At 50.0% G+C, this 25161-nt stretch overlaps 1 protein-coding gene across 1 annotated transcript in view; it reads left to right on the top strand.

The window, feature by feature from the left end:
- Positions 1–18897, top strand: part of FA2H (fatty acid 2-hydroxylase) — a 51495-nt gene extending 32598 nt beyond the window's left edge. The window contains exons 3-7 of the mRNA XM_027119286.1: positions 6759–6901; positions 7493–7599; positions 14248–14420; positions 15781–16033; positions 17422–18897. Coding sequence (XP_026975087.1) covers positions 6759–6901; positions 7493–7599; positions 14248–14420; positions 15781–16033; positions 17422–17501 — 756 coding nt within the window. The 3' untranslated portion in view covers positions 17502–18897. The remainder of the gene's footprint in view (positions 1–6758; positions 6902–7492; positions 7600–14247; positions 14421–15780; positions 16034–17421) is intronic.
- The last annotated feature ends 6264 nt before the right edge of the window (positions 18898–25161 follow it).

Genomic DNA, 25161 nt, shown 5'->3' on the forward strand with positions numbered 1-25161 from the left:
ACACACACACACACACACACACACACACACACACACACACACACACACCTTGGCATCAGGGGCTGCCTGGCAAAGATGTTGATTTTGCCCAGTGAGTTTTACCCTTTCACGACCCTCACATAAGTCACTGAGAACCTGGGCAAGTAACACCTGCTGCCCCGGGACAGGGCCGACCTCGACACCATGGGTGCTGGCTTCCTTCCCAGGACTCTGCCCCCCAGTCACCTGGGGCCCCCTTGAGCCTCCCTTCTCCCTTTGGCCTGCCCCAGAGTAGGTGTGTGGAGGGTCTGGCTGCAGAGGGATCCACAGGGGGTCCCCAGGATTGTCCTCCTGGCCCAGAGCCTCTCAAGTTTCCTCCCTGCTTGTCCCCTTGCCCGGAGGTCTGGGCCCCTCTTCTAAAGAGCTCAGCTATGCTCAAAAAATACCCCTCGGGGAGACACCAGGCAGGCTGGCTGGGGGGCAGGAGGTGCCACTGGGTGACCACAGGCAGTTGCGGCCTGTTTCTCCATCAAGAAGAAGGAGGAAATTATTCCTGCCCTGTATTGTGTGGGGTGTCGGAAAGTGAGCTGCCAGTGAAAGACCACCCCGCCTGGCCTTGGGCTGGGCACCCGGGGCAGGACTGTGGTGGTACCGGCTTTCTGCACAGCATGCCTCCTTCCTCTCTCCCTGGGCCTCGGCCCACTCGACACCCCGCTCCCTGTCACTCTCATCCCCTGGACCTTCGCAGCGGGGAGCACGAGGCCACCCCCTCTGGGTACGGGAAGGTTATAGGGCACGGGCAGGGAAGGCAGAACACGCCCCTGTGGACTGGAGCTTGTCCAGCTGGGAGCCCCCAGTTAGACCTCAGGGAATAGGCCTGCCCTCACCCCTGCAAGGCCGCCAAGAGCCGCGGCACTAGACACCCCTGCTGGACCCCTCACAGACTCTGTGCCAGAGAACCCACTGCCGTGGGGGTCCTGAGCCAGCTGAGAGCGGGCCTCCCGGCCTCGTGGTTAGGACCTCGGGCTCCGGAGCTGGGCGGCTGAGGTGCAGCATGTGTAGCTGAGCATCTAGCCTAAGTCTCCTCATCTGTCAAATGAGCTCATCAGAGGCCCCAACTTCCAAAATTCCAGCTTCCAAGAATATTGGACCTGAAGTCTGAGCCCAGGGGCCTGTTACAAGGATGCAGAAACAGTGGCTGGAATTCTCGTCCTTCCCGGGCACCGTCCCCCGCCCCGCCCCTGCTCCTGCTGGTTGGAAGCCCCTCCCCCACCTCCCTGGCCCAGAAAGCTGCCCTAGAGCTGTGAGCTCTGGGGTTTGGGCACACATTTCTTTCAACAATCGCCTCAGCTCACAGCTGCGGTGGTGGGAGGAGCTGCTGACAGAGAGCAGCTGCCCCCTCTCCCCACGTTTGCCCCTCGCCCTGTCTGGGGATGAGCAGATTCCCACTCCTGAGCTGGGGCTGCCCCTGGAAAGAGTTATGTGCCACCTGGCCCCTGTGCTGCCCAGGAGGAGGGGCCTCTGGAGAACGGGTGGGGCGAGAAAAGAGGCCCTCTCCCCACCCTGGCAGCGCCCTTCCACCCACCCTCTGGGCAGCAGGCTGCCCTTTTCCCCCGCTGGCCCTGCTGCAGCTGCATTCCTGGCATAGCCCGGGGAGACTCCCTCCCCCTCCCTCCCGTTAGGGCAGGGACAGAGCTGCATGGGGGAGGGGAATGGGACACCAGGTGCTTGGGCCAAACTCACCCCAACTTACACGACTTACACGTGTGCCCCCTGGGACTTGGCCTGTTGCTCTGGGTCTTTGAGTTCACTCGAGCCCACCCCCCGCCCACCACCCTCAACAAGTGCACTCAAGAGCAGTTTCTGGACATATCCTCACCCTCATCCATGCAGTCTGGCTTTAGCTGGGTGACCCTGAGTGAATCACTTGCCCTCTCTGAGCATTAGGTTCCACAGCTGTAAAAGGAGGATTTGCTATCGTGAGGGTAGTAACGGAAACCCCCAGATGCCTGGGAACTGGAGGCGTGATCAGTGGGCTGTTCCCCCCTCCTTCCCCCACCCAGCTTCCTTCCGAGGTCCGCAGACCTTTGCTGACGCCTTCCCTGTCTCCCCTGAGCCTTAGGAAGTAGGGGTGGGAGAGGGCCAGGAGCAGGCACCAGCTCTGGAGGAAGAGAGCCGTTTATGTGGGAGGGTTAAGGGGCCAAAGGGTCCCGGCCAGGTAGAATAGGAAGTGAAATTTATCCTGAGTCCCTTCCTACCTCATTGGATCCGAGCCATCATCTCTTGCCATCCCCCCTTCTCAGCCAGTTGCCATGTTGGAAATGACCAGCAAGCGAGAGGTGTTGAATTAACACCCACCTGAGACTTTCTCATCAGTGAGCACGACTGGAAGAGAATTGAGAAGAGACACCCTGTGTGTGCATGTACTGTCTGAACCAGGGTGGAGCCCATGGTGAATGTCCCAGCTCCTGGGAGATTGTGTGGAGGATGTTACGAACTTGGGGGAGGCGGGAAGGGAGGCTCCTACTACAGGACCAACCAGCCTTATCTGAAGAGTCACCTGACCCCTCCTGGCCTCAGTGTCCACCTTCTCAAAGTGGCGAGGAAGTCAGCCAAGCTGCATTTCTACACTTAATGTGGAAGGGTAGGTTTACTGCCCCTGGCATAGCAGGACTGCCAGCGGGGAGAGTGCAGGTGTCAGCCTTTGAGGACTGAGGGGGATGTTTGCAGACAGGAAAGTGAGCCTTCTTGGGATTCCTCCGCCATGGTCCTTCATCCCCCAAGGTGAAGTGGCCCTTCCTGGGCACCAGTGAGGGCTACCTTGCAGAAATGCACGGGGGGCTAGACACAGAGCCCAGGTTCCAGGCCCTCCAAGGCCAGCCAGCAGGTCAGAGGACCCTTGGGACCAACTCAAGACAGCAAGTCCGCCCTTTGTACAGTGGCCAGTGCCCACTGGTCTAGCCAGGGAGGAACCCAATTCATGTCCAAAGATCCAGTGGGCAACAGGCCATCAAATGAGAGACGCTTGTGTCTGGGAGGAGAGGCTGGCTCTGTTTCCATCATGCCTGTAAACAAGCAGCTCTCCGGCCATCTGACTCCAGCTTCTCCATACATTCTCTGTCCGTCTGTTCTGTTCCCTTCGCAACAGGGTGTTAGATTCAGGCTAGAATCCCTGCTTGGTGCTAGACCTAGACGTTTCCTCCTGGGTCTCAACTGAATCAAGCTTATGAATCCCATGCTGTTTTCTGTTCGCTTTACAAAATAAGGGCAAAACGGATCAAGAGAAAAAATTTTCCCAAACCACTGCTTGGCTGACAGAGAGGCCTGCCTGTTCACATACCTGTGCCACAGCTGGAAACGTTTCTTGTCTAAGGTAGCTGAGTCTGAATTAAGTGTCGTGTGTAACATGCAAAAGTGGAGCACGTAAAAACCAGGGCTTTCGCTTGAGATAGATGGTGATAAGCTATGGATGCATATTATCATCCTTTGAACAGCAACTAAGAAATATACAAAAAGGCATAGCTAAAATGCCAACAGAGCAGATAATATAGAATATTTTAAATTCTTGATCAACACAAACAAGTCAAGAAGGGAAGAACAGAGGAGACAAACAGAAAGCAAATAGCAAGACAACATTAAATGTAAATGGACTGAATACTCTAATTAAAAGGCAGAGAGTGTCTGACTAGATCGAAAAGCAAGACCCAACTATACACTGTCTGCAAGAGATGCACTTTAAATTTAAAGGCGTGTGCAAGGTGAAATTAAAAGGGTGGGGAAAGAAAGACCATGCAAACACCAAGTATAAGGAAGCCTTGCTAAAATCAGACAAAGTGGACTTCAGGACAAGGAGTATTACCAGGGACTATTTCCCAATAATAAAGGGGCCAATTCATCAAAAATGTCTTAACTGGGCAGCCTTGGGCAAGTTACTCACCTTCAATTTCCTCATCTGCAAACGACAACAATAAAAGTACCCACCTAGTTATGGGTACAGTGAGGATCACAGGATTTAACTCACGTCAGGTGTTTAGAAACATGCTTGGCACATAACCAGTGCTCTGTGACTGTTAGCCCTCAGTTCCTGACACCACGTCCCTGTCACCCACAGTGGCCGCCGAATGCCCTGCATTGGACGTTCATTGACACCCACTGAGTACCAGACACTGGGCACGTGGCGCCCTCTCTCCTATTGTGGGTGGTGGGTCCAGGCACACCCGGCTTTACAGACAAGAGAGCCGAGAGGCTCTGAGAGGTAAAGGCACTTGCCCAGGATCCCACAGCTGATAAAAGGCAGAGTCAGGCTTGGAAGGTGGTCACCTGACTCCAAGGTCATTTTTCTTTACTGATTTTGCTCTAGATTAATCTTCAATACACCGACTCATCAGAAATCTTCAAGGGCTTCCCATTGTCTTCAAGGGCTTCTGCAGCCTCCAAACTTTTTTGACCTTGCATCCCTATTAACTAAACGTTTTGAGCACATTCTCCATTATATGTCCATTTAAATTATCTACGAATTATTTGTGCGAGCTAATGTACTCTTGTATTAGGTACATTAGAAAACATTCAAATATGGCTTATATATGAAAGAAATATATCAAAAAGAGTCTCTAATATTTTCTCCTCACCTCTGGGGATCAGCCTGTGAGTATCCCTGGGGTACACATACATCCCTACCTTGGAGACATCCAGCCTGGAAGATGAAGTGACAACTCCTGGGCCTGATACTGGGTGTTCTGTCATCTAAAGCCCTCAGAAGATCTCTTTCTACTGCCCCACAGACCAATGTCAAGGAATCAAATGGGCCACAATCATTCTCAACTCCACATCTATGCCCATACTCCCTCCCCACCTCCTTTCCCTTCTCCCCCTTCCCAAGTATTCCATGTTGTATGAGCTCAACCCAAATCCTAGGTTCTGTGGCAAAGCCCTCCTCTCCTACCCTAGACCCGGGCATTTGTACCAATCATTCTGCCTCCCAACCTCAGCCTGCCTGCATCACCATTAAATTTTCTTGCCTGGCATGTCTCACCTTGCTGAGTACTTTATGTGGGTACCATTATTATTACTTCCATTTCATAGCTAGGTAAACTGGGGCTCAGAGAGGTCAAGTAATTTCCCCAAGGTCACACAGTAAGTGATAGAGCCTGTCTCTAGAGTCTGAACTGTGCTTCAGCACTAAGCTATGTGAAGCAAAGATGGTCTCTTACATTGTTTTTTTTTTTTTTTTTTTTTTGCGGTACGAGGGCCTCTCGCTGTTGTGGCCTCTCCCGTTGCGGAGCACAGGCTCCGGACGCGCAGGCTCAGCGGCCATGGCTCACGGGCCCAGCCGCTCCATGGCATGTGGGATCTTCCCGGACCGGGGCACGAACCCACGTGCGCTGCATCGGCAGGCGGACTCTCAACCACTGCGCCACCGGGGAAGCCCGGTCTCTTACATTGTTGTTTATTCTTCCCAGCAACTAACATGGAAATATAGATATATGTCAAGCAAAGTGCTGAACAAATGATTGTTTGAATGGGTGAATGAATGAATTACACAGGCCACCACTAAGAAGAAAGCCCTTGGACTTCTCTGGTGGGGTAGTGGTTAAGAATCCACCTGCCAGTGCAGGAGACATGGATTCGAGCCCTGGTCCAGGATGATCCCACATGCCACAGAGCAACTGAGCCTGTGCGCCACAACTACTGAGCCTGCGCTCTAGAGCCCGCATGCCACAACTGCTGAGCCCGTGTGCCACAACTACTGAAGCCCACGTGCCTAGAGCCCATTCTCTGCAACAAGAGAAGCCACCGCAATGAGAAGCCCATGCACCACAATGAAGAGTAGCCCCTCCTCGCAGCAACTAGAGAAAGCCTGCGCACAGCAACGAAGACCCAATGCAGCCAAAAATAAATAAATAAAAATACATAAATAAATTAAAGAAAAAAAAAGAATCTGCCTGCCAATGCAGGGAACATGGGTTCGATCCCTGGTCTGAGAAGATCCCACATGCCTCGAGGCAACTAAGCCCATGCGCCACCAACTACTGAGTGCCCACTCTAGAGCCTGTGAGCTGCAACCACTGAGCCCACACACCACAACTACTGAAGCCCTCGTGCTCTGGGGCCTGCGTGCCGCAACTACTGAAGCCCGCACCCCTAGAGCCTGTGCTCCACAACAAGAGAAGCCACTGCAATGAGAAGCCCACACACTGCAATGAAGAATAGCTCCCACTCACCACAACTAGAGAAAAGCCTGTGCACATCAATGAAGACCCAGTGCAGCCACACAAAAAAAGAAGAAAGCCCTTGTTGGAGGAGAAAGGGCCTACTTGATTCCTAGTACAGAATGTATTGGCTCCTATACCTAAAGAATCCTGGTTAAGACTTCAAGCTTCATGCATGGCTGAATCTAGGCACTCAGATGTCATCACCAGGATTCAGTGTCTCCAGCTCCGGGCTTGGGCATCCTCTGTATTGACTTCATCCTCAGGCAGCCTTCACTGGCAACTCCAGGGTCATGGCCTGCCAACCTAGCAATCCCAGCAAGAGGAGAGGGCTGTCCGATGGCTCATTGCACCAACTTAGGCATGGGCCTATCCTGGATCCCATTTCTGTGGCCCTTGGGTTGGGATGAACAGTTAGTCCCCAGGCACTGGAGCAGGAGGGTTGGTAGCTCCATACAGACCACATAAGCTGAGGTGGGGCTGGGGAGTAGGATGCTGTAACCAGGAGATGGGAGAACGAATGTGCACAGGTGTGAATTTCAAGTGTCCACTTGACTTTATCTCTTGCAGGACCTGGTAGACTGGCAGAAGCCCCTACTGTGGCAGGTAGGCCACTTGGGGGAGAAGTACGATGAGTGGGTCCACCAGCCGGTGACCAGGCCCATCCGCCTCTTCCACTCAGATCTCGTCGAGGCCCTCAGCAAGACTGTCTGGTGAGCCCTGCTCTCGGACCATGGTGGGCTATCCCTCTCTCCTGATGGTGCCAGTCAGATGCAAAGGGGAAGGGTCAAATGGATCCCTCCCTGGAGCCCAGAGCTGTACTGTAAGCTCTTGGCAATAGTGGAACATGTCATAGGCATAATCCATTCGTATGCATGATTTTGTCCACTGAGTGACAATCCAACATGTAGCCAGAAACCACTTTGAATGTCACTCCTGTTCTATTCCAGACTCCTGTGAGGGGTTTCTAGCCTTCCCTGCCATGGCAGACTATTTTGCCTGCAATTAGCCGCTCTGCCACAAGAGGTCAGCACCTATCTAGCTGCACTGTTAGCCAGAAGGACTTTTTTTTTTTTTCCTGCCAGTAATTCATCTCAGAGACTGAGACAGACTCACAGCTTCTCTCCTCCTCTCCTCCCCATCCCCCACATCAGTGTCCCCTGGACCGCAAGTCTCCATATGCTTTGTGCACATGCTTTGGTATCATCTCATCCCCCTCTAGTTGAGAGGTGTGTCTCTAGGGAAGTTGGACCCTCTCGAGCTTCTGTGCATGTATATCTCTCACCCTGACGACCTTCCTGCAGGTACAGCGTCCCTATCATCTGGGTTCCCCTGATGCTGTATCTCAGTTGGTCCTACTACCGAACCCTCGCCCAGGGCAACGTCCGACTCTTCACGTCCTTCACCACAGGTAATGTTGGGTCCTTCCTCAATTGCTCCCATGGCTCCTGAAGGCTGGAGACCTTGGTGCTCTCCCTGGTCCTGAGTTTCTGAGAACATAGAACACTAAACCATATCACAAAGATTTTAAAATGAGGTCTATCTGTAGAAATATTCTTCCAAAAGAAATGTCAGACCTCCCCACCCTCCACAAAATGAGTTTTAAAAAACAACCAGCCACACATTAGCAGACACTAAATGAAATCATTTCATCAAGTGGTGTAACAATAAAGACGGGGTTTCTCACTGAGTCTAAGAATAGAACAAGTGTGACCTGGGATTGTTCGTCAGGAAACTAAATGAAGTCATTTCACCAGGTGGCACAGCAGAGAGAGCTGAACCTGGAATGGTTCACGAACAGAACACAGATTAGAGCCTGGGAGAGAAGGATCCCAGAGTGTCCTAGAATGTCCCCCAGGGCAAAGGCCCGGCAGCAGAAGCCCTGACTCAGAGTAGCAACCCACTAACCTCTACTGAGCACTTATCACATGCCTGGTGCTTTCCAGGGACCATCTCATTTAACCCTCCCAACAGCCCCACAAGAAAGGTACACCCCTTTAGAGATAAGGAAATGGAACCTCAGGAAGTCAAGTGAGCAATTCAGAGTCACGTGGCTGGGATGTAGATGCTAGGTGCCACCCAGGTGGGCAGGGGACAGAGAGAAGGGCTGACATGGGGTGACTTCCAAAGAGCCTGTGAGGCTGAGTCTCTCAGGGCAGCCACAGGTTTGGGCCTCTTCTGCCAGCCTGCCTCCCAAGTTCATCACCTACCTTTGGTCTCCAGGTAATCTGTCACCTGCCCAGGTAATCTGTCTGTCCTGGCAGAACCTGCCTTGGGGAAGTGCTTGCCCATGGCAAATGGCTCAGACAGAGGCCGGGTAGGGGGACAGGTGGGAGAGGGGTGCTGGGAATAGCTCAGGTGGGCTTTCCTCTCTTGATCACATGTCATGTTCCCAACTGTGAGCCTCTGAACCCCTGTCGCTGCCAGACAGAGGCTCCTTCTCTCCACACTCCGAGGCTCTCTCCTGCCCGCCTCCCCCAGGAGCAGAAGTTGAGGGCTGAATGGTTTAGATGAGAGGGGCCACAGCCACAGCACCTGGAGCCCCAGTTTTCCCACCTGGTCCAGGATGGGGAGGTGCTGAGCCAGCTGCAGGAAGTCCCCCAGAGCCCAGGCTGCTCCCGGTCCCCAAGGGTTAATGTGTGCACCCCTCGAGCCAAGGTTACCCTTTTCTGCCCACGCTGAATAGCTCAGGCACAGCACAGGGCTTGTTGCTGAGACGGCCTGCTCACTGAATCACCCACTGTCTGCCAGGCGCTCCCCTAACAATCACCAACAGTGGCAGGGCCGCCAGGGCTGGGGCCAGAGGGGGAATGGGATGCCAGAGCTTTGGCCCAGGTCCCTTTGCAGGATTCCTCCAGAGATGCCACTCGGTACCAGCTCCGGCCTGATGGGCTGACGGGGGTGATGCTGGGGTGAGGGGGCGGGCGGAGACTTGACCTATAGGAGGGGACTCTTCTGCGAGGCAGGGAGGGTGATTCGATGGCTTCATCAGAACCACGGGTCTCTGCAGAGAGCTGAAATGTGCTGTCTAATAAAGGTCTAGTGTAGGGGGTTAACGGGGCTATGACCATGATGCCAGCGATGGTGGCATGAGAGCCACACACGCCTCCCTCACCTGCAGCTTGTCAGGCAAGGCACAGGCCACAGGCAGAAAAGAATAGAGCCACAAAGCAAGGCGAGTGGAAACTCAGCAGGGTCCCAGCACAGCTGCTGGACAAAGGGTGCACTGGAGTAAATGCAGGAGACTCAGGGTGCCAAGGAACAGTGGAAGCTGCGTGGAGACACCAGTGCAAGGCTGAGATTCCTCGGTGCGTGTGTGAAAATGCTTTGGAAAGCAGAGGGCTTCTGCACATCCAGGCTGGCCCTCCAGCGCAGTTCCTGGAGGTGCGTTAGAGTGAGTACAGAGCAGCGTCCTAGGCAAGGATTCAGGCCCCCATGCAATTGTGGTGGGAGCCCCAGCAAAGGTCAAGACCAAAGTCTGTGGCCAGGGAATGCTTCTGTATGTCCAGTCCTTTCCCTGCTGACAAGAGAGCTACACAGCGAGGAAGGGCTCCTGCACTCTGGGGCGGGGGAGCTGGGAAACTCCTTCTCCCCCAACCAGGGACCCTCCAGAGCCCTGCAAGGAGAACTGAGAAAACACAGCACAAGGAGGACTGTGTGGAACTTAGATGTACTTTGACTCATTATATTTAAAAATTATAGTAGCTTCTTGTTATATATGAGGCATATTATATTATTATGACAAGTATTAATATACAGTATATTATTCTTATATATAAGATATATATTTATCACATAATCAGGTGTTATATTCCCTCTGTCTTAGCAACAGCCCTTCACAAGTGGTAGGATATTTTACTGTTGAGAAAACACGTAGATGGTACAGAGCCGGGATCTGAACCCCGGTCTGCAAATCCAAAGCCCAGGCTCCCTGCACTTCACCAGAGTGTCCTGAAAGACCCCAGAGGTGTCCAGCCTTCCCTCAAAGTGGGACCTGGCCAACCAGAGCAGCCCAGCCAGGGCTGGATGGCTACTGACAGGGAGTGCTGTCAGGCATATGTCTCATGCCAGATGTGGACACAGCAGGCCCCACTGATAAGAAATGTCAGACCAGCTCAACGCCTGATTTCAGAAAGATTGGCTGGGTCCTTTGGGGATTGAACCTTAGCTGCGTTGTGTTACTTTCCAGGCAAGGTGTGAAAAATCCTTTCTTAGCTTAGAGACTCATTTGGAACCATCTATCAGAATGGCCCTGGGCCTGGAATCTGGTCCACAGAGCAGGAAAGTCACCTCTCCTCCTCACCTTCCTGGGCTCTCTCCTTACTCACTAGTTCCCTGTGGTCATTCACACTGGGCACAGTCCTTCAGAAATGCTTTCTTAAACAGAACCAGAGGCTGCCCCTGTTCTGCCCTTAGAGCAGTACGGGTCAAATCTCATCTTTGTCCAGCCCTCCAGAGAGACTCGGGCTGGCCCACGAATCGCCCACGAGTGTCTGAGCACCTGCTGTGTTAAGCACAGGAGATACAGAACAAAATGCCCACTCTGCCCATAAAATGCTCACAACCTGGTGGGGACAAGTGGGTAAAACGGCAGCCATAGCTCAACATGAGGAAGGATGATGTGGCAGGCCTCAAACCCAGCCCAGGTCGGGGCAAAGGGTGTCTGCAGAGGCTTCTCACAGGAGGAGACACGTGGGGTAAGGAGGGGAGGGAGGGAATTCCAACGAAGGAAAAGATACGTGTGGGTGGGGAACGCGGGCATCTCAGGAGCCACAGGTGGTTCGGTTTGGCCCCCGTACAGGGTGATGGGGCAATGAGGCAGGGATGTGTCTGGCAGGGCTGGGTCTCAAGGGAGCTCGAGTGCCAGGCTAGGGGTTTGGACTTTACCTAAAGAGAACGAGGCACCACAGGAGGGTTTTAACAGCATGTAGGGGCAGAGAGTTGGAGTAGGAAGCTGATGCAGCCACCGGGTGATGAGGTAGTGGGGCGTCAGGGCAGTGAACTGACCCAAGAGATTCTTTTTTAAATTGAGGTGAGGTACATATAACATAAAATGAACCATTCTGAAGAGAACAATTCAGTGGCATTTAGTACATTCACAGTGTTGTGCCACCACCACTTTTGTCTAGTTCCAAAAGGTTTTCATCACCCCAAAAGGAAACCCCACCCCCACTGAGCTTCTGCTCCCCATTCCCCCCTCGTCCAGCCCCTGGCAACCACCAGTCTACTTCTGTCTCTCTACATTTGCCTATTCTGGACATGCCATATAAATAGAGTCCTACAGTATGTGGTCTTTTGTGTCTGGCTTTTTTTTTATTTTGCCAGAAGATATTAAGGAGAGGCAACTGACAGAGCTTGGTGACAAGTTGGACGCGGGAGACAGGAATAAGTTGAGCCTTAGGTAATGTGTGGAAGTCATTAACCCCCACACTGAGGTGCAGCTTGGGGTGACAGGGTGGGCAGGATGGAAGAAGAAGATGATTGGCTTCATTTGGAAGCTGCTGACCTTGGAGGCAGGGCTGTGGACAGCTGCATGGAGATGCCCAGTAGCAAGCGGCCGTCCAGGGCTGAGCTGGAGGCATAGATCTGGGGCTTGTCAGCAGGCAGGTGCGGCTGACATCCTAGATCAAACAGAGAGCATATAAGAGGGGAGGGTCAAGGTTTTGACCCTGGGAACAGAGGCAGTTTCCACGATGGAGCCTGACAAAGGGCATCTAGAGAAGAGGAGAAAAGCCAAGTATCCCAGCAGGCAGGGAGTGGAGCTGTGTGTTCAAACCTTGTTGGTTCCAGTTCCTTTGAGGATCTGAAAATTTGTGGACTCAACCCCCAGAAAGATGCACACAGATGCATCGTTTGGGATACCACGTCAGCAGGTTCACTCTGAAATCCGACCGAGGACTCTGGGTATTCATAAACCTCAGGATGGGAACTTACGGGGTTACAGATTCAAAAATAGAGTGGTTGGGCTTCCCTGGTGGCGCAGTGGTTGAGAGTCCGCCTGCCGATGCAGGGGACACGGGTGCGTGCCCCGGTCCGGGAAGATCCCACATGCTGCAGAGCAGCTGGGCCCGTGAGCCATGGCCGCTGAGCCTGCGCGTCCGGAGCCTGTGCTCCGCAACGGGAGAGGCCACAACAATGAGAGGCCCGCGTACAGCAAAAAAAAAAAAGAATGGCTAGCTTTAGAAAACAGTTTGGTAGTTTCCCCCAAAGTTAAACATAGTTGCAGTAGGTGCCAGCAATTCCACTCCTTGGCATATACCCAAGACAACTGGAGACATACGTCCACACAAAAAATCGCACATGAATGTTCACAGCAGCATTATTCATAATAGCCAAAAAGTAGAAACAACCCAGCTGTCCATCAACTGAGGAGTGGATAAACAAATGTGGTGCATCTGTATTGATAAGGAATATTATTCAGCCTTAAAAAGGAATGAAGTTCTGATACACGCTACCACGTGGATGAACCTTGAAAATATTGTAAGTAAAAGAAACCAGTCACAAAAGACCACATACTGGATGAGTCCATGGATACGAAATATACAGAATAGGCAGATGCAATAGACAGAAAGTAGATTAGGGGATTCCTGGCTCTGGGAAATGGCAGGGGGTGGAGGAAATGAGTAGTGACTGCTAATGGGTAATGGGTTTCTTTCTGGGGTGACCAAAATGTTCTAAAATTGTGGTGATGGTTGTACAACTCTGAGTATACTAGAAACCATTGAATTGTACATTTGAAATGGGTGAACTGTAAGATATGTGCGTTATATTTCAATAAAGCTGCTCCTTTTTAAAAGAGAGAGCCAGTATAGCCAAAGCAATAGCTTGTGGAGAAAAGAAGTAGAGCTAAGAGGGTGAGCATAGACATGAAGAAAACTGTGACAAGAGCTGAAGTGTCGGTGAAGTCGAAGAATGGATGAAGCAGAGAAAAGAAACGAGAGCCGGAAGGACTGCAGGCTGTCCTCCGAGGGCTGGGCGTGGGGAACCTCACACTTCATGATAATTACATCTCTCCAGTCTTCTGGTCTCCGGGCCAATCATCTTCAGGTTTTTCGCATCTTCCTCATATGCTATGATTTGAAGTATTGTTCATGAACCCATCTCTCCTTGGGTTTTCCTGGCCCTCCTGGCCCCCCAGTCCCTGGTGGTTAACATCTTCCACCAATAGCCCCCCAGCTCTGCTGGCTTCATCAGAATCGCCCCTCCCTCTCCTCCATGCCGCTGGGGCAAGGTCACTTTTTCCTTGTCCGTTCAGTCTTCTATAACGAAACATCACAGACTGGGTGGCTTGTAAAAACAGAAATGAATTGCTCACGATTCCGGAGGCTGGAAGTCCCAGATCAGGGTGTCAGCATGGTCAGGTGAGGGCCCTCTTCTAGGTCAAAGATTCATTGTATCCTCCCACGGCAGAAAGGGGAAGAGTTCTCTCGAGCCTCTTTTATAAGGGAACTAGTCCTATTCACCCGTGACCTAATCACCTCCCATCACCTTGGGGGTTAGGTTTCAACATATGAACTTGAGGGAACACGTTCCGACCATAGCACCAGGTAAAGGTCCAGTGCTGGCCATAGCTGTTCCTCTTACAGTCGCTTTAAGGAAGATCTCAGATGTCTAGCCAAATCTTACTCCAATACCAAAGCCAGACAGAGACACCACAAGAAAGAAAACTACCAACTAATATCACTGACGAATATAGATGCAACAGTCCTCAACGAAACACTAGAAAACTGAATCCTAGAACATATGAAAGGATTATACACCACCACCAAATAGGATTTATTCCAGAATGCAAGGGTGGTTCAACATCGGAAATCCATGTAATACCCCACATCAATAGTCCTCTGAGAGGACTTCTCCTAAGCTTAACATAGATCGTCACAGCCTCCTTCCCATTTTGATTCAAAGGCCCTAATAGTGGGGCTGGGCCCCATAGCTGCTGGGCAAAGGGCAGCAGCTCCTAAGGTGACAGGACCTTGAGACAGGACCTCTGGAGCTACCAGGCACCGCTGTGCCCTGGGGCTGTCTGCCCTGACCTTGCCTCTCTCCTGACCCTCTGCAGAGTACTCGGTAGCCATGCCTGAGTTCACGTTCCCGGGCCTCTTCATGCTGGGGCTGCTCCTCTGGAGCCTAGTAGAGTACCTCATCCACCGCTTCCTGTTCCACATGAAGCCCCCTAACGACAGCTATTACCTCATCATGCTGCACTTCATCATGCACGGCCAGCACCACAAGGTGAGCAGGGCAGGCTCTCACCCGGGTCCCGCCCATGGGAGCTGCCCATCTTGGTGGGAGTCAGGTTGAGAGCGAGGGGAAATGTAACTGGGTGTGACTGGGTGTGACTGGGTCCTCACCTGCACCGGGCATGGACAGAGTGAGCCTGTGTGTCCAACTTGAATCCTCACAACAACTTCATTCCTTCATTTATTCATTCATTCAGTAAAGGCTCACTTAAGTGCTCACTATGTGCCGGGCACCGTTCTAGACACCATTGAACAAAACAGACCAGAATCACTGCCCTTGTGGAGCTTCATTCTGAAGCTGGTGCTACAGTTCTCCCCATTCCACAGACTGGCAGACTGAGGCTTGGGGAAATAAAGGAACTAAGGAATTCACCCAAGGTCACACCTGGATGTTGTCCCCTGTGGAATCCAGAGTCTGTGCTGTCAGCCATCTACCCCACTGGGGCTCCTCAAGGGCAACATGATGGTCCCAGCAGCTGGGATTGGAAGCCAGGTCTGCCCAGAGGAAGTTGTGTCTCCCTGCTGCTTCTCTGTCCCTGCACCATGCTGTTCTCAGCCTATCCCAGGGTCTCCATCCTCCCCCCTCCCTTCCTTCCTTCTTTGTCCTGGAGCTGGTGTTCGGGCACATGGCCAGCAAGTCCTGCTGCTCCTGGTCAGAGGGGAGGGAGGCCCACATCGGTATATTGCTCTTTCTCTGTCGCCTGATTTCTCTCTCTCCTCTTTCAGCCCAGAGAGGGTCTCTCCTCAGAATGCTCACACAGTCTCTAAAATCTTACCTGTCTGCCAGGCCCTTGGCTTTGTGAAGCTCCGGAGCCAAAGACTAGGTTCTTTTGTTGTCTGGTTCACTGTGACAACACCCCCTTGGAACAAAGAAGGCCACCTGGGGTGGGGGACCTGCCTGTTAACACTTCCAGCATCGTCTACCATGTGCGCCTTCATCACCCTCGGGCCGTGTCCAGGTGCCCCGCCTGGTACTTGGGGTGGGGGGCTGGGCCTCCTCCCTAGCACCGAACAAATTCCAGAGCCACAGGGGCCTCTTCAGCATAAAGAGGGACTCTGCTCTGCGAGCACCCTGCCCACATCACACCCACCCCTGTTTTCTTGGCCGGTTTTCCAGGTCCCATCCTGGCTTGGAAATTGGGGGTGGGACAGACTCTCCAGGGCTTCTAGTCTTGGTGGCCCACCCTCCCCAAAGCCACTGAGGGTGCTAAGCCTACACCCTCCCTGGACTGTCTGGGCTGCTCTGCCCCATCCCCCATGGGAGCACCTCTGGGCCGGCATGCTGTGTGTGACCACAGTCAGGCCCTGGGGCCCCGGGCTGCGTCCTGACACATGAGCCCCTCCATCCACAGGCACCCTTCGACGAGTCCCGCCTGGTCTTCCCCCCTGTGCCAGCCTCTCTGGTGATAGCTTTCTTCTACGTGTTCTTACGGCTCATCCTGCCCGAGGCGGTGGGGGGCACTGTGTTTGCAGGTGGCCTCCTGGGCTACGTCATCTACGACATGATCCACTACTATCTGCACTTCGGCTCCCCGCACAAGGGCTCCTACCTGTACAACCTGAAGGCCCACCACGTCAAGCACCACTTTGCACATCAGCAGTCAGGTGAGGACCTGCCGGTGCCTCCCCACTTCCTCGTTTGTTCATTTCTTATTTGACAGCTACCCCTGAGCTTCTAGCCAGGGCCAGGCACGGTTCTGGGGATACACAGTCAGCAAGGCAAGCGTGGAACTCCCATCCTAGTCCCTGGTGCAGGGGGCTGTGCAGAGACAGACAAACAAGGAAACCAGTAAATAGCAAAGACCGTTTCAGACAGTGATAAGTGCCACAAAGAAAATAAAGCAAAGTGATGTTAGAGAAACCATGTCAGCAGGAGAGGGGACCCACCCTGTTTAATAATCTAGAATATGAGTCGCAGATGGGATTTTACGTTTTCTAGTAGCCACATTAACAAGTAAAATTAAACCAGTGAAGTTAATTTTAATCATATAGTTTATTAAGCCAAATACAACCAAAATATTATCATTTCAACGTGTGATCAATATAAAAATTGTTGGGCATTCCCTGGAGGCCCAGTGGTTAGGACTCAGAGCTTTCAGCCTGAGGACTCAGCCTGCCGTGGGCCCAGGTTTGATCCCGGGTTGGGGAACTGGGATCCCTCAAGCCGTGCGGCGTGGCCAAAAAAAATAAAATTGTTAATGAGAAATTTTACATTCTTTCCTTCTATTAAGTCTTCGATATCCGGTGTGTATCTTGCACGTACAAGCCTGTCGCCATTCAAGGGCTAAATGTTCATTGGAAATACTTGATCCATATTTAGAGTTTATAAAATTTACAGTCAAAAAAGTAGATTCACATACATGAGTTGCTCCAAACGTGCCTAAAAGTTCTCCAGTAACTGAATCGAGTATAGCTTTTTGCATTGAAATGTAAGTTAATTAAAATTAAATGAAACTGGGAATTTAGTCCCTCCATAGCTCAGGCCACATTTCCAGTGCTCAGAAGTCACATGCGCTAGTGGCTACCCTGCTGGACAGCAGAATGCTAGCTAAAGTGGTCCAGGAAGGTGTCACTGCAGAGACGTCATTAGAGCTGAGACTTGAATTAGGAGAAGCCAGCATCCAATGCCTGGAGAAAGAGCCTCCCAGGAGCAACAGGTGCGAAGCCTTGAAGCAGGAATGAACTTGGCATCTTCAAAGAGAAGGAGGCGGCTGGAGTGTGAGGCAGAGAGAGGAAGAGGCAGGCAGCAGCCAGGCTCTCCCAGGAAGCCAGGCCAGATAAGAAATTTGGGGTTATTCCAACGGTATCCTTGGGAGTCTAGAAACACTGGTACCCTGCTCTTGACTCCTGCCAGAATGGCCCTGAGAGTTGGAAAGGCCATCGGGGACTATGTTGAAATCTTCCCCACGTGCTAGCCCCAGCTAGGCTCCCTTCCAAGCAGACTGACTCCTTCAAGAATGCCTCATCTTCTCCCCATTTGTCTCCCTCTCTAGGATTTGGCATCAGCACTAAATTGTGGGATCACTTTTTCCACACCCTTATTCTGGAAGAACCCCACCCGAAGATACAGTGACAACTCCCAGCCCTGTTGTCCTGCCCTCAGCCCCGCTGTGGCCCCTACCCCAGTCCACCCCCGTCCAGACCCTGCAAAGAAGGTTTGCTTGACCAGGCAGTGCGGGCTTTGTGCGGCCCTTGGGCTTGGTGGAGGGTGCTGGGGAAACCCTGAAGCCCGAGGCTAACCCTGAGACTGCCGTCCTGACCCAGCACAGGAGGGTCACGTCCACTTGGTGGCCCACTGGCCCTCAGGGACTAGCTCTTTCCTGGAGCATCCCAGCCTCTTCACTCACACCACCGCCCAGTGCCTTAGCCCACAGGACTGCTTCAGGACCCAGCCAGTGGGGACTTCCCTAAGGGGAGTGAAGGCAACTGACCCCTGGGACCAGCTGGTGTCCCGCCTGTGTCTTAGCACCCTGGAGCTGCCAGTGTTAACAGTGAAGAGCGGGGTCTGCAGGGCCGTGGCCCTCGTCTTCCCCACCTTCTGTCGCCGGGGAGTGTGTGGTGGTTCAGGCTGTTCTCCTGAGGACTGGAGGACACAGAGGTGGATGAAGCACTGTCCGAAGAGGAGAAAGCAGGAAGCCTCCTACAGGCCATCCCCAATCCTGGGGCAGCACCTTTGTCCCCTGCCAATGACAAATGCCAGCTGCATCACCAGATGCCTCGGGCTGTGACACATCCAGCGCCCACACGCCTGGCCCTCACCTGTCTGTGCAGGTGGGCTGAGAGTAGCTGTTGCGGGTCTCAAGGCTGGAGGGAGCCCACGCCCCTTTCTTTAGGAAGCACCAGCTGCTCTAGCCGTCTCTCCGCCTCCAGAATCACAAAGCTTTTCTCCAAGGGAGGCTGAAGAGACCTCTCCATGGATGGGAGCCCCATCCTGTCCCCAGCCATTCTCGACCTCCACCTGGCAGAAGTGGGCCCCTGCCCGCCTCACTCAGGACCCTTCCAGCCAGTGCCTCCTTAAGCCGAGAAGAAGCCTTGATGCGGTGCCTTATCTCCCAGCCCCTTCCACCCCAGCGGACGAGGTTCCCCCCCTTTCTTCCTCATAACCAAAACCCTCGCTGCTCATAAGAGGGTCTTATTTATAAACTCTATAAATACCCTTAGTCGGGCCCCAGACCAAGTAGCTGCTCAGATTGCCCTTTCTAATCCTACATGTCGAGCTTGTGTAAAAACGTTTTTGTCTTATTTTTGTTCCCTTCTTACCCACAAACCGTTACTACTTGAAACTTTTTAAAAACTCGATGTGTGTAAAGGCTAAAGGGAAACAGTTTGACCAATCCTGTGATTTGTACTGTTTACTGCGGGGTTATTTAAAGATTTTGGAATAAATATACAAACTACCGTTGTGAAATAAAGGTGTAAATAAATTGTATATTTTGAAAAATAAACACATTGGAAAAGAAACCAAAAAAGATGAGGTGTTACTTGCTGATGGCGACTCACCAGACTTGGTCGAGGCCAGGGAGGCGCAGAAGGGTTTGGGGGGTGTGGCTGGTTGAGCAGGAAGGAGTATTTATTCGATCGCTGACCAGGTTGTGTAGACTTGCTGGGGTATAGTGATGATAAAAATCAGACCAACCCCTATCTTTTTATTCGATTTTATTACTGTTTGGTTTTTTTTTTTGGCCACTGCCTCGGGGCTTGCGGGATCTTAGTTCCCTGACCAGGGATCAAACCCACGCCATTCACAGTGAAATCGCGAGGCCCTAACCACTGGACCACCAGGGAATTCCCTCGTTACTGTTTTTAAATTCTCTGCAGACAGCATCTCTCCCTCACTGCTTATACCTGGAGGTGGGCATAAGGGGGCATCACTCCCACGAACTGCCTTGGTACACAACAGAGGAGGTGTTTCTTTTGGAATTTATCAGACCACAGCTAAGACTCTAGTTGACTTTTCTAAGGCTCCAGCAACAAATGCCCAATGTAGGAACTAGAACTTCAGGCCAGCTCAGTCTGGGTGAAACAGTTTCCCAGGATATCGTCCCAAGCCACCACATCAGAACCACCTATGGAACCTATCAAACCACAGATCCAAGTCCTCAACACTCAGAGTCTCATTCAGTAGGTGCGGCAGAGGTGGGCTCTGCATTCGCCTGCACAAGGATGCAGAGGCAAAAATGAAAGTGGAGGCAAGCTGATGTTGGCGAGACTGTGGCCACATGGAGGGGCCCCTGCTCCTGCTGCCTCTCCCTGCTCGAGAGAGCAGCTCCCAGCCTAAAGGTTAGGGTGACCTGTCTGAGCCAATCCTCCCTGCTCCTGGAATCAGGCCATCGAAGCAGCAGAAATCCAACCTCCATTCCCTAGATGCTGTTGGGAATCCAACCATGGAGCATCACTCCCCAGGGGAAGGAAGAAAGAAAAAGCAGGAGTAAAGGAAGAGATCAACTAGTTGTAAATATGTGAGTCCACCGGAGACAGGCCTAAGATGAGCAAGTTTGAGCAAAACATTAATTGGAAAAAAAATTCTTTGAAAAGATTAAAACAGGGCTTCCCTGGTGGCGCAGTGGTTGAGAGTCCGCCTGACGATGCAGGGGACACGGGTTCGTGCCCCGGTCCGGGAAGATCCCACATGCCGCGGAGCGGCTGGGCCCGTGCGCCATGGCCGCTGAGCCTGCGCGTCCGGAGCCTGTGCTCCACAACGGGAGAGGCCACAACAGTGAGAGGCCCGCGTACCGCAAAAAAAAAAAAAAAAAAAAAAAAAAAAACAGAGCTAGTAAGAAGTGTCAAAATCTATGTGAGTTTGTAGCATGGTAATGAGAAGATTTAGGGGGAAAAAAGAAACAAAAAACAAGCCAATCTATTAATGAAAAGGTCCACTCAGTGAATATTGGACAGACTCCCCCAGAGCTTCCTACTGTGCTGGCTAGAACTTTCCAGGGGGTTAGGAATTTCCACAAGGCCTTGGAAGGGAGAGAATGAGCCCCATCCTACAGAAGAGAACCATATAGAAAGTGCCCTTAACCTCAAGCCAGTTGGCACTCACAGTGCAGTCCCTTCTGGAGTCAGAGAATTTTATCTTCAAGTGCAAGAGACCCAAGGAGGAGTCAAAGATTAGATGCTAAAGCCAGCAAGGGACATTATCAAGATGCCAGCGCATCTAGCATGATGGGAAAGCCTGAAGCTTGGAGCACGTGATTATTTCTGTAGTGGGAGAAGACAGAAAAATCATCAAGCAAGTTTAATGTTTACGTGGGCGAAGGGCCATTTAAATTCTGATCAGTGTAAAGTAAATACGCAGGTTGACTGACTCTCAATGACCCTAGCAACTTACCTGATTCTCTAGCAACAACCCAGCTGCCCTGGCAGTGGACAGGGCCATAGCCGTTATCTTTATTTCTGGCATCGCTCTACCTCCAGACATGCTGTCTTTGGGCGTTTCTCAGCTGACCTGAAGAACCACCCTCTTAACTTGACTCTGTTCCACTCCTGCATTGGCTCTAGCCTCCCATCTCTGTCTTTGAACTTTGTACTGTTTCTAATTGTGCTCAGCGCAAAGCCTAACTTGTAACAGGCCCCAATAAGTGTTAGTCTTATCTCTGTCAGATCTCTGGCAGGTTACATTGTTTGGATTTGGTTTTCCACCGGTTCCCTGGCCTCTGCTGCCCTCTGGTGACAGCATGCGGCTCTGCCCCCTTATGACTGGAAATCAGATGTCTGTGATTGTAAAATTCCATCACTTTTCCACCTTACCTGTTCTCTTAACTTACTGTTTTGTCTCATCTACTGTTTTTGAGAGGAAGATGGAACTATACATATGAACTTTCCAGTTCTAACTTTCTATAAAGATATGATGGTTGCAAAACAAGATGGAGATTTCTTTACAATGAGGTAATAACGGCACAATGAAGAACTGTTACCTATTAAGGTTGCTACAGGGTGAATGTGAAATTTGGAAAATGCCAAGAGTCTCATCTGCACTCCATCCCAGACACCTTATTAGCTTATAGTGGGGGAGGTGGAAGAAGGAGTGATAAGAAAAAGAAGAAAAAATATCATTTTGGCAAAAGCATAAAGGTAGGAGGCTGTCTTCATTTAGGTTCCCTAAAAAGCAAACCTTAAAAGAAGAACATTCATGCATGTAGTTTATTTGGGAGGCAATTGCAGAAATAAAGAGTGAGAAATTGGGAAAGATTAGACAGTGGGGGAGCCAAATAAGAATGAGTATGTGAAGTTCTCATACGGATTCCACAGGGGCATCTTGAGAAGCAGACAGAATACCTGCCAGAATTGTCCACCTAAAGGACAAGAGGCTGGAACATTTACCCACAGCTTCCTCTCCTATTGGTTGAGCATTGGTGTCAACACCCTTCTCACTGATGTGCTGTCCCAGCATGCAACGCAACCAGATTCCTTGGCTTTGACAAAGGTCCTGGAACAAAAGCAGAAAGACAGATGTGTGCAATTGAAGTGGGATGCAGTCAGTACAAGCTGAGTGTGAGCTTGCTAGGAATTATCCACCAGAACTGTGGCTGAGTTCCCACAGAACCTTCCACCACAACTGAGGTTAAGACCAGAGGTGGACTGAAGGGATATGACAAGGATCCCAGACATGTCTGCTACAGACCCCAAAAGGCTAGATCCGCAGTGGAAGAGCAAACCAGAAGTAAAACCACCTTCCCAGGGCACTGCAAGTAAAATTACCTGCATGGAGTGGAGAAAAAGCTCTTTTGAGAATATAGAACCCCAAGCATAGCCCTCATGGTGGTCTGAAGCGTGGATTCACATAAACTGTGTGGTTTGAAACACCTCAAGTCAAAATTTTAGTGTAAAATATCCCTGACAGGTGGAGCCACAAGGCTCTCAGGAGAAGCACTTATAAATTTTGGTGGAAAAATATGTAGCTTCAATCCGGGCCTCAAAAAATTCCCACAGGGCTTCCCTGGTGGCGCAGTGGTTGAGAGTCTGCCTGCCGATGCAGGGTACATGGGTTCGTGCCCCGGTCCGGGAAGATCCCACATGCCGCGGAGCAGCTGGGCCCGTGAGCCATGGCCGCTGAGCCTGAGCGTTCAGAGCCTGCGCGTCCGGAGCCTGTGCTCCGCAACGGGAGAGGCCACAACAGTGAGAGACCTGCGACCGCAAAAAAAAAAAAAAAAAAAAAAATTCCCACAGATAAAATTCCAAGGACTATAAGCTCACAATAAAAACAAAACAAAACACACAGGGAAAGAAGGCACCATGAGTAAACGCTGATAGAAACAACATGCAACAAATATACCAACAAAGACATCAGACATAAGAATTATGAGATAGGCTAGATACTTGCCATTTACTCTCCAGATTCACTCTCCCCTTCTTTCCCATCCCTCTCAGTACCCTGTGAGGCTGATCTGTGTGAACTGCATCAGTGTGTTCTTTTGCATATTGACTGCCAGTTCTGCAAATACAGGCACTGGCAAGAGACCGGCGGTCCAGGTGTTTATACCTGGAACTCTTTAATTTACTTCAGCAGTGGTTTGTAGTTTTCAGTGTACAAGTCTTTTCACCTACTTGGTTATATTTATTCCCAAATATTTTATTCTTTTGGCTGCTATAGTAATTGGAATTGTTTTCATAATTTCCTTTATTGTATTTTTCATTGTTGGTGTATAGACACACAACTGATTTTTGTGTTAATCTTATATCCTGCAACTCTGCTGAATTCCTTCATTAGCTCTAGTAAAATTTTTATTTTACATACAAGATTATTACATACAAGATTATGTCATCAGTGGACAGAGACATTTTTACTTCTCGTTATCCAGTTTGAATGCCTTAAGTTTTTTTTCTTGACTAATTGTTCTGTCTAGAACTTCCAGTACAATGTTGAACAGCACTGATGAACATGAGCATCCTTCTCTTATTCCTGGTCTTAGGGAGAAAGCATTCAGTCTTTCACCATTAGATATGATGTTAGCTGTGGGTTTTTCATAAATGTCCTTTATCAAGGGGAAGTTCCCTTCTGTTCCTGGTTTGCTGAGTGTTTCATCATGAAATGGTGTTGAATTTTGTCAAAATTTGTTCCTGCTTCAATTGAGATGATCATGTGGGGTTTTTTCCTTTGTTTTATTAATATGTTGTATTATATTGATTTCATATGTTGAACCACACTTTCATTCCTAGAATAAATCTCATTTGGTCATATAAAGGCGTACAATCCACTACTGTGTTTTAGGATTCAGTTTTCTAGTATTTAGTTGTGGATTTTTTCATCTATATTCATCAATGGTATTGGTTTGTAGTTTTCTTTCTTGTGGTATCAGGGTAATGCTGGCCTCATAAAATGGGTTAGGAAGTGTTCTCTCCATTTATCTTTTTGAAACAGTTTGAGAAGGATTAGTGTTAATTCATTTTCAAATGTTTTGTAGAATTCACCAGTGAAATCATCTGGCCCGACCTTTTATTTTGGAGGGAGGGCTTTGATTACTGATTCAGTCTCTTTACTTGTTATAAGTCTGTTCAAATTTTTCTATTTCTTCTTGAATCACTTAGATTATTTGTGTGCGTCTCATCTAGGTTATCTAATTGGTTGGTGTACAATTGTTCATATATTCTCTTACAGTCCTTTTATTTCTTTTTTATTATTATGGAAAGAACACTTAACATGAGGTCTACACTCTTGACAATTTTTAAAGTGTACAATATATTATTGTTGACTGTAGGTACAATGTTGTACAGCAGTTCTCTGGAGCTTATTCATCTTTCTTGACCGACACTTGATGCTCAATGACTAGTAACTCCCCATTTCCCCCTCCCACAGCCTCTGGAAACCACCATGCCTCTTTTTGATTCTATGAATTTGATGTTTTAGATACCTCTTATAAGCTGAGTCATGCTGTATTTGTCTTTCTGTGATCAGCTTATTTCATTTAGTATAATGTCCTCGAGGTTCATCCATGTTGTTACATATTGCTGAATTTCCTTCTTTTTTAAGGCTGAATTCTATTCCATTGTAGGTATATACCACATTTACTTTATCCATTCATCTGTTAATGGACATTTAGGTTGTTTTCACTTCTTGGCTATTGTGAATAGTATTGCAATGAACATAGATGTGCTATTTCTTTGAAATCCTGATTTCAACTATTTTGGTTAAATACCCAAAAGTGGGATTGCTGGATCATATGGTAGTTCTACTTTTAACTTTTTGAGAAACCTCCGTACTGATTTCCATAATGACTGCACCATTTTCCCTCCAACAGTGTGCAAGGGTTTCAGTTTCTCTACATCCTCACCAACACTTGTTGTCTTCTTCTTTTTTACAATAGCCATCTTGATAGGTGTGAGATGATATTTCATTGTGGTTTTGATTTGCATTTCCCTAATGATTAGTAACGTTGAGCATTTTTTCACATGCAAGTGGGCCATTTGTAAGTCTTCTTTGGAGAAATGTCTGTTCAAGTCCTTAGCCCATTTTTTTCATCAGGTTATTCATTTTTTTATCATTGAGTTGTAGGAGTTCTTTATATATTTTGGAGATTAACCCCTTATCAAATATATGGTTTGAAAATATTTTCTACCATTCCATAGGTTGCTTTTCCACTCTTGTTTCTTTTGCTGTGTAGAAGCTTTTTAGTTTAATATAATTTTACTTATTTTTGTTACCTGTGCTCTTGGTGTTGTATCCATGAAATCATTGCTGGGGTCAATGTCACAAAGCTTTTCCCCTATGTCTTCTTCTAGAAGTTTTATAGTTT

Source organism: Aethalodelphis obliquidens, unplaced genomic scaffold (assembly GCF_003676395.1).
Source record: "Aethalodelphis obliquidens isolate GAN/ISIS:26980383/991018 unplaced genomic scaffold, ASM367639v1 scaffold20, whole genome shotgun sequence".
NCBI classification, from domain to species: domain Eukaryota; kingdom Metazoa; phylum Chordata; class Mammalia; order Artiodactyla; family Delphinidae; genus Aethalodelphis; species Aethalodelphis obliquidens.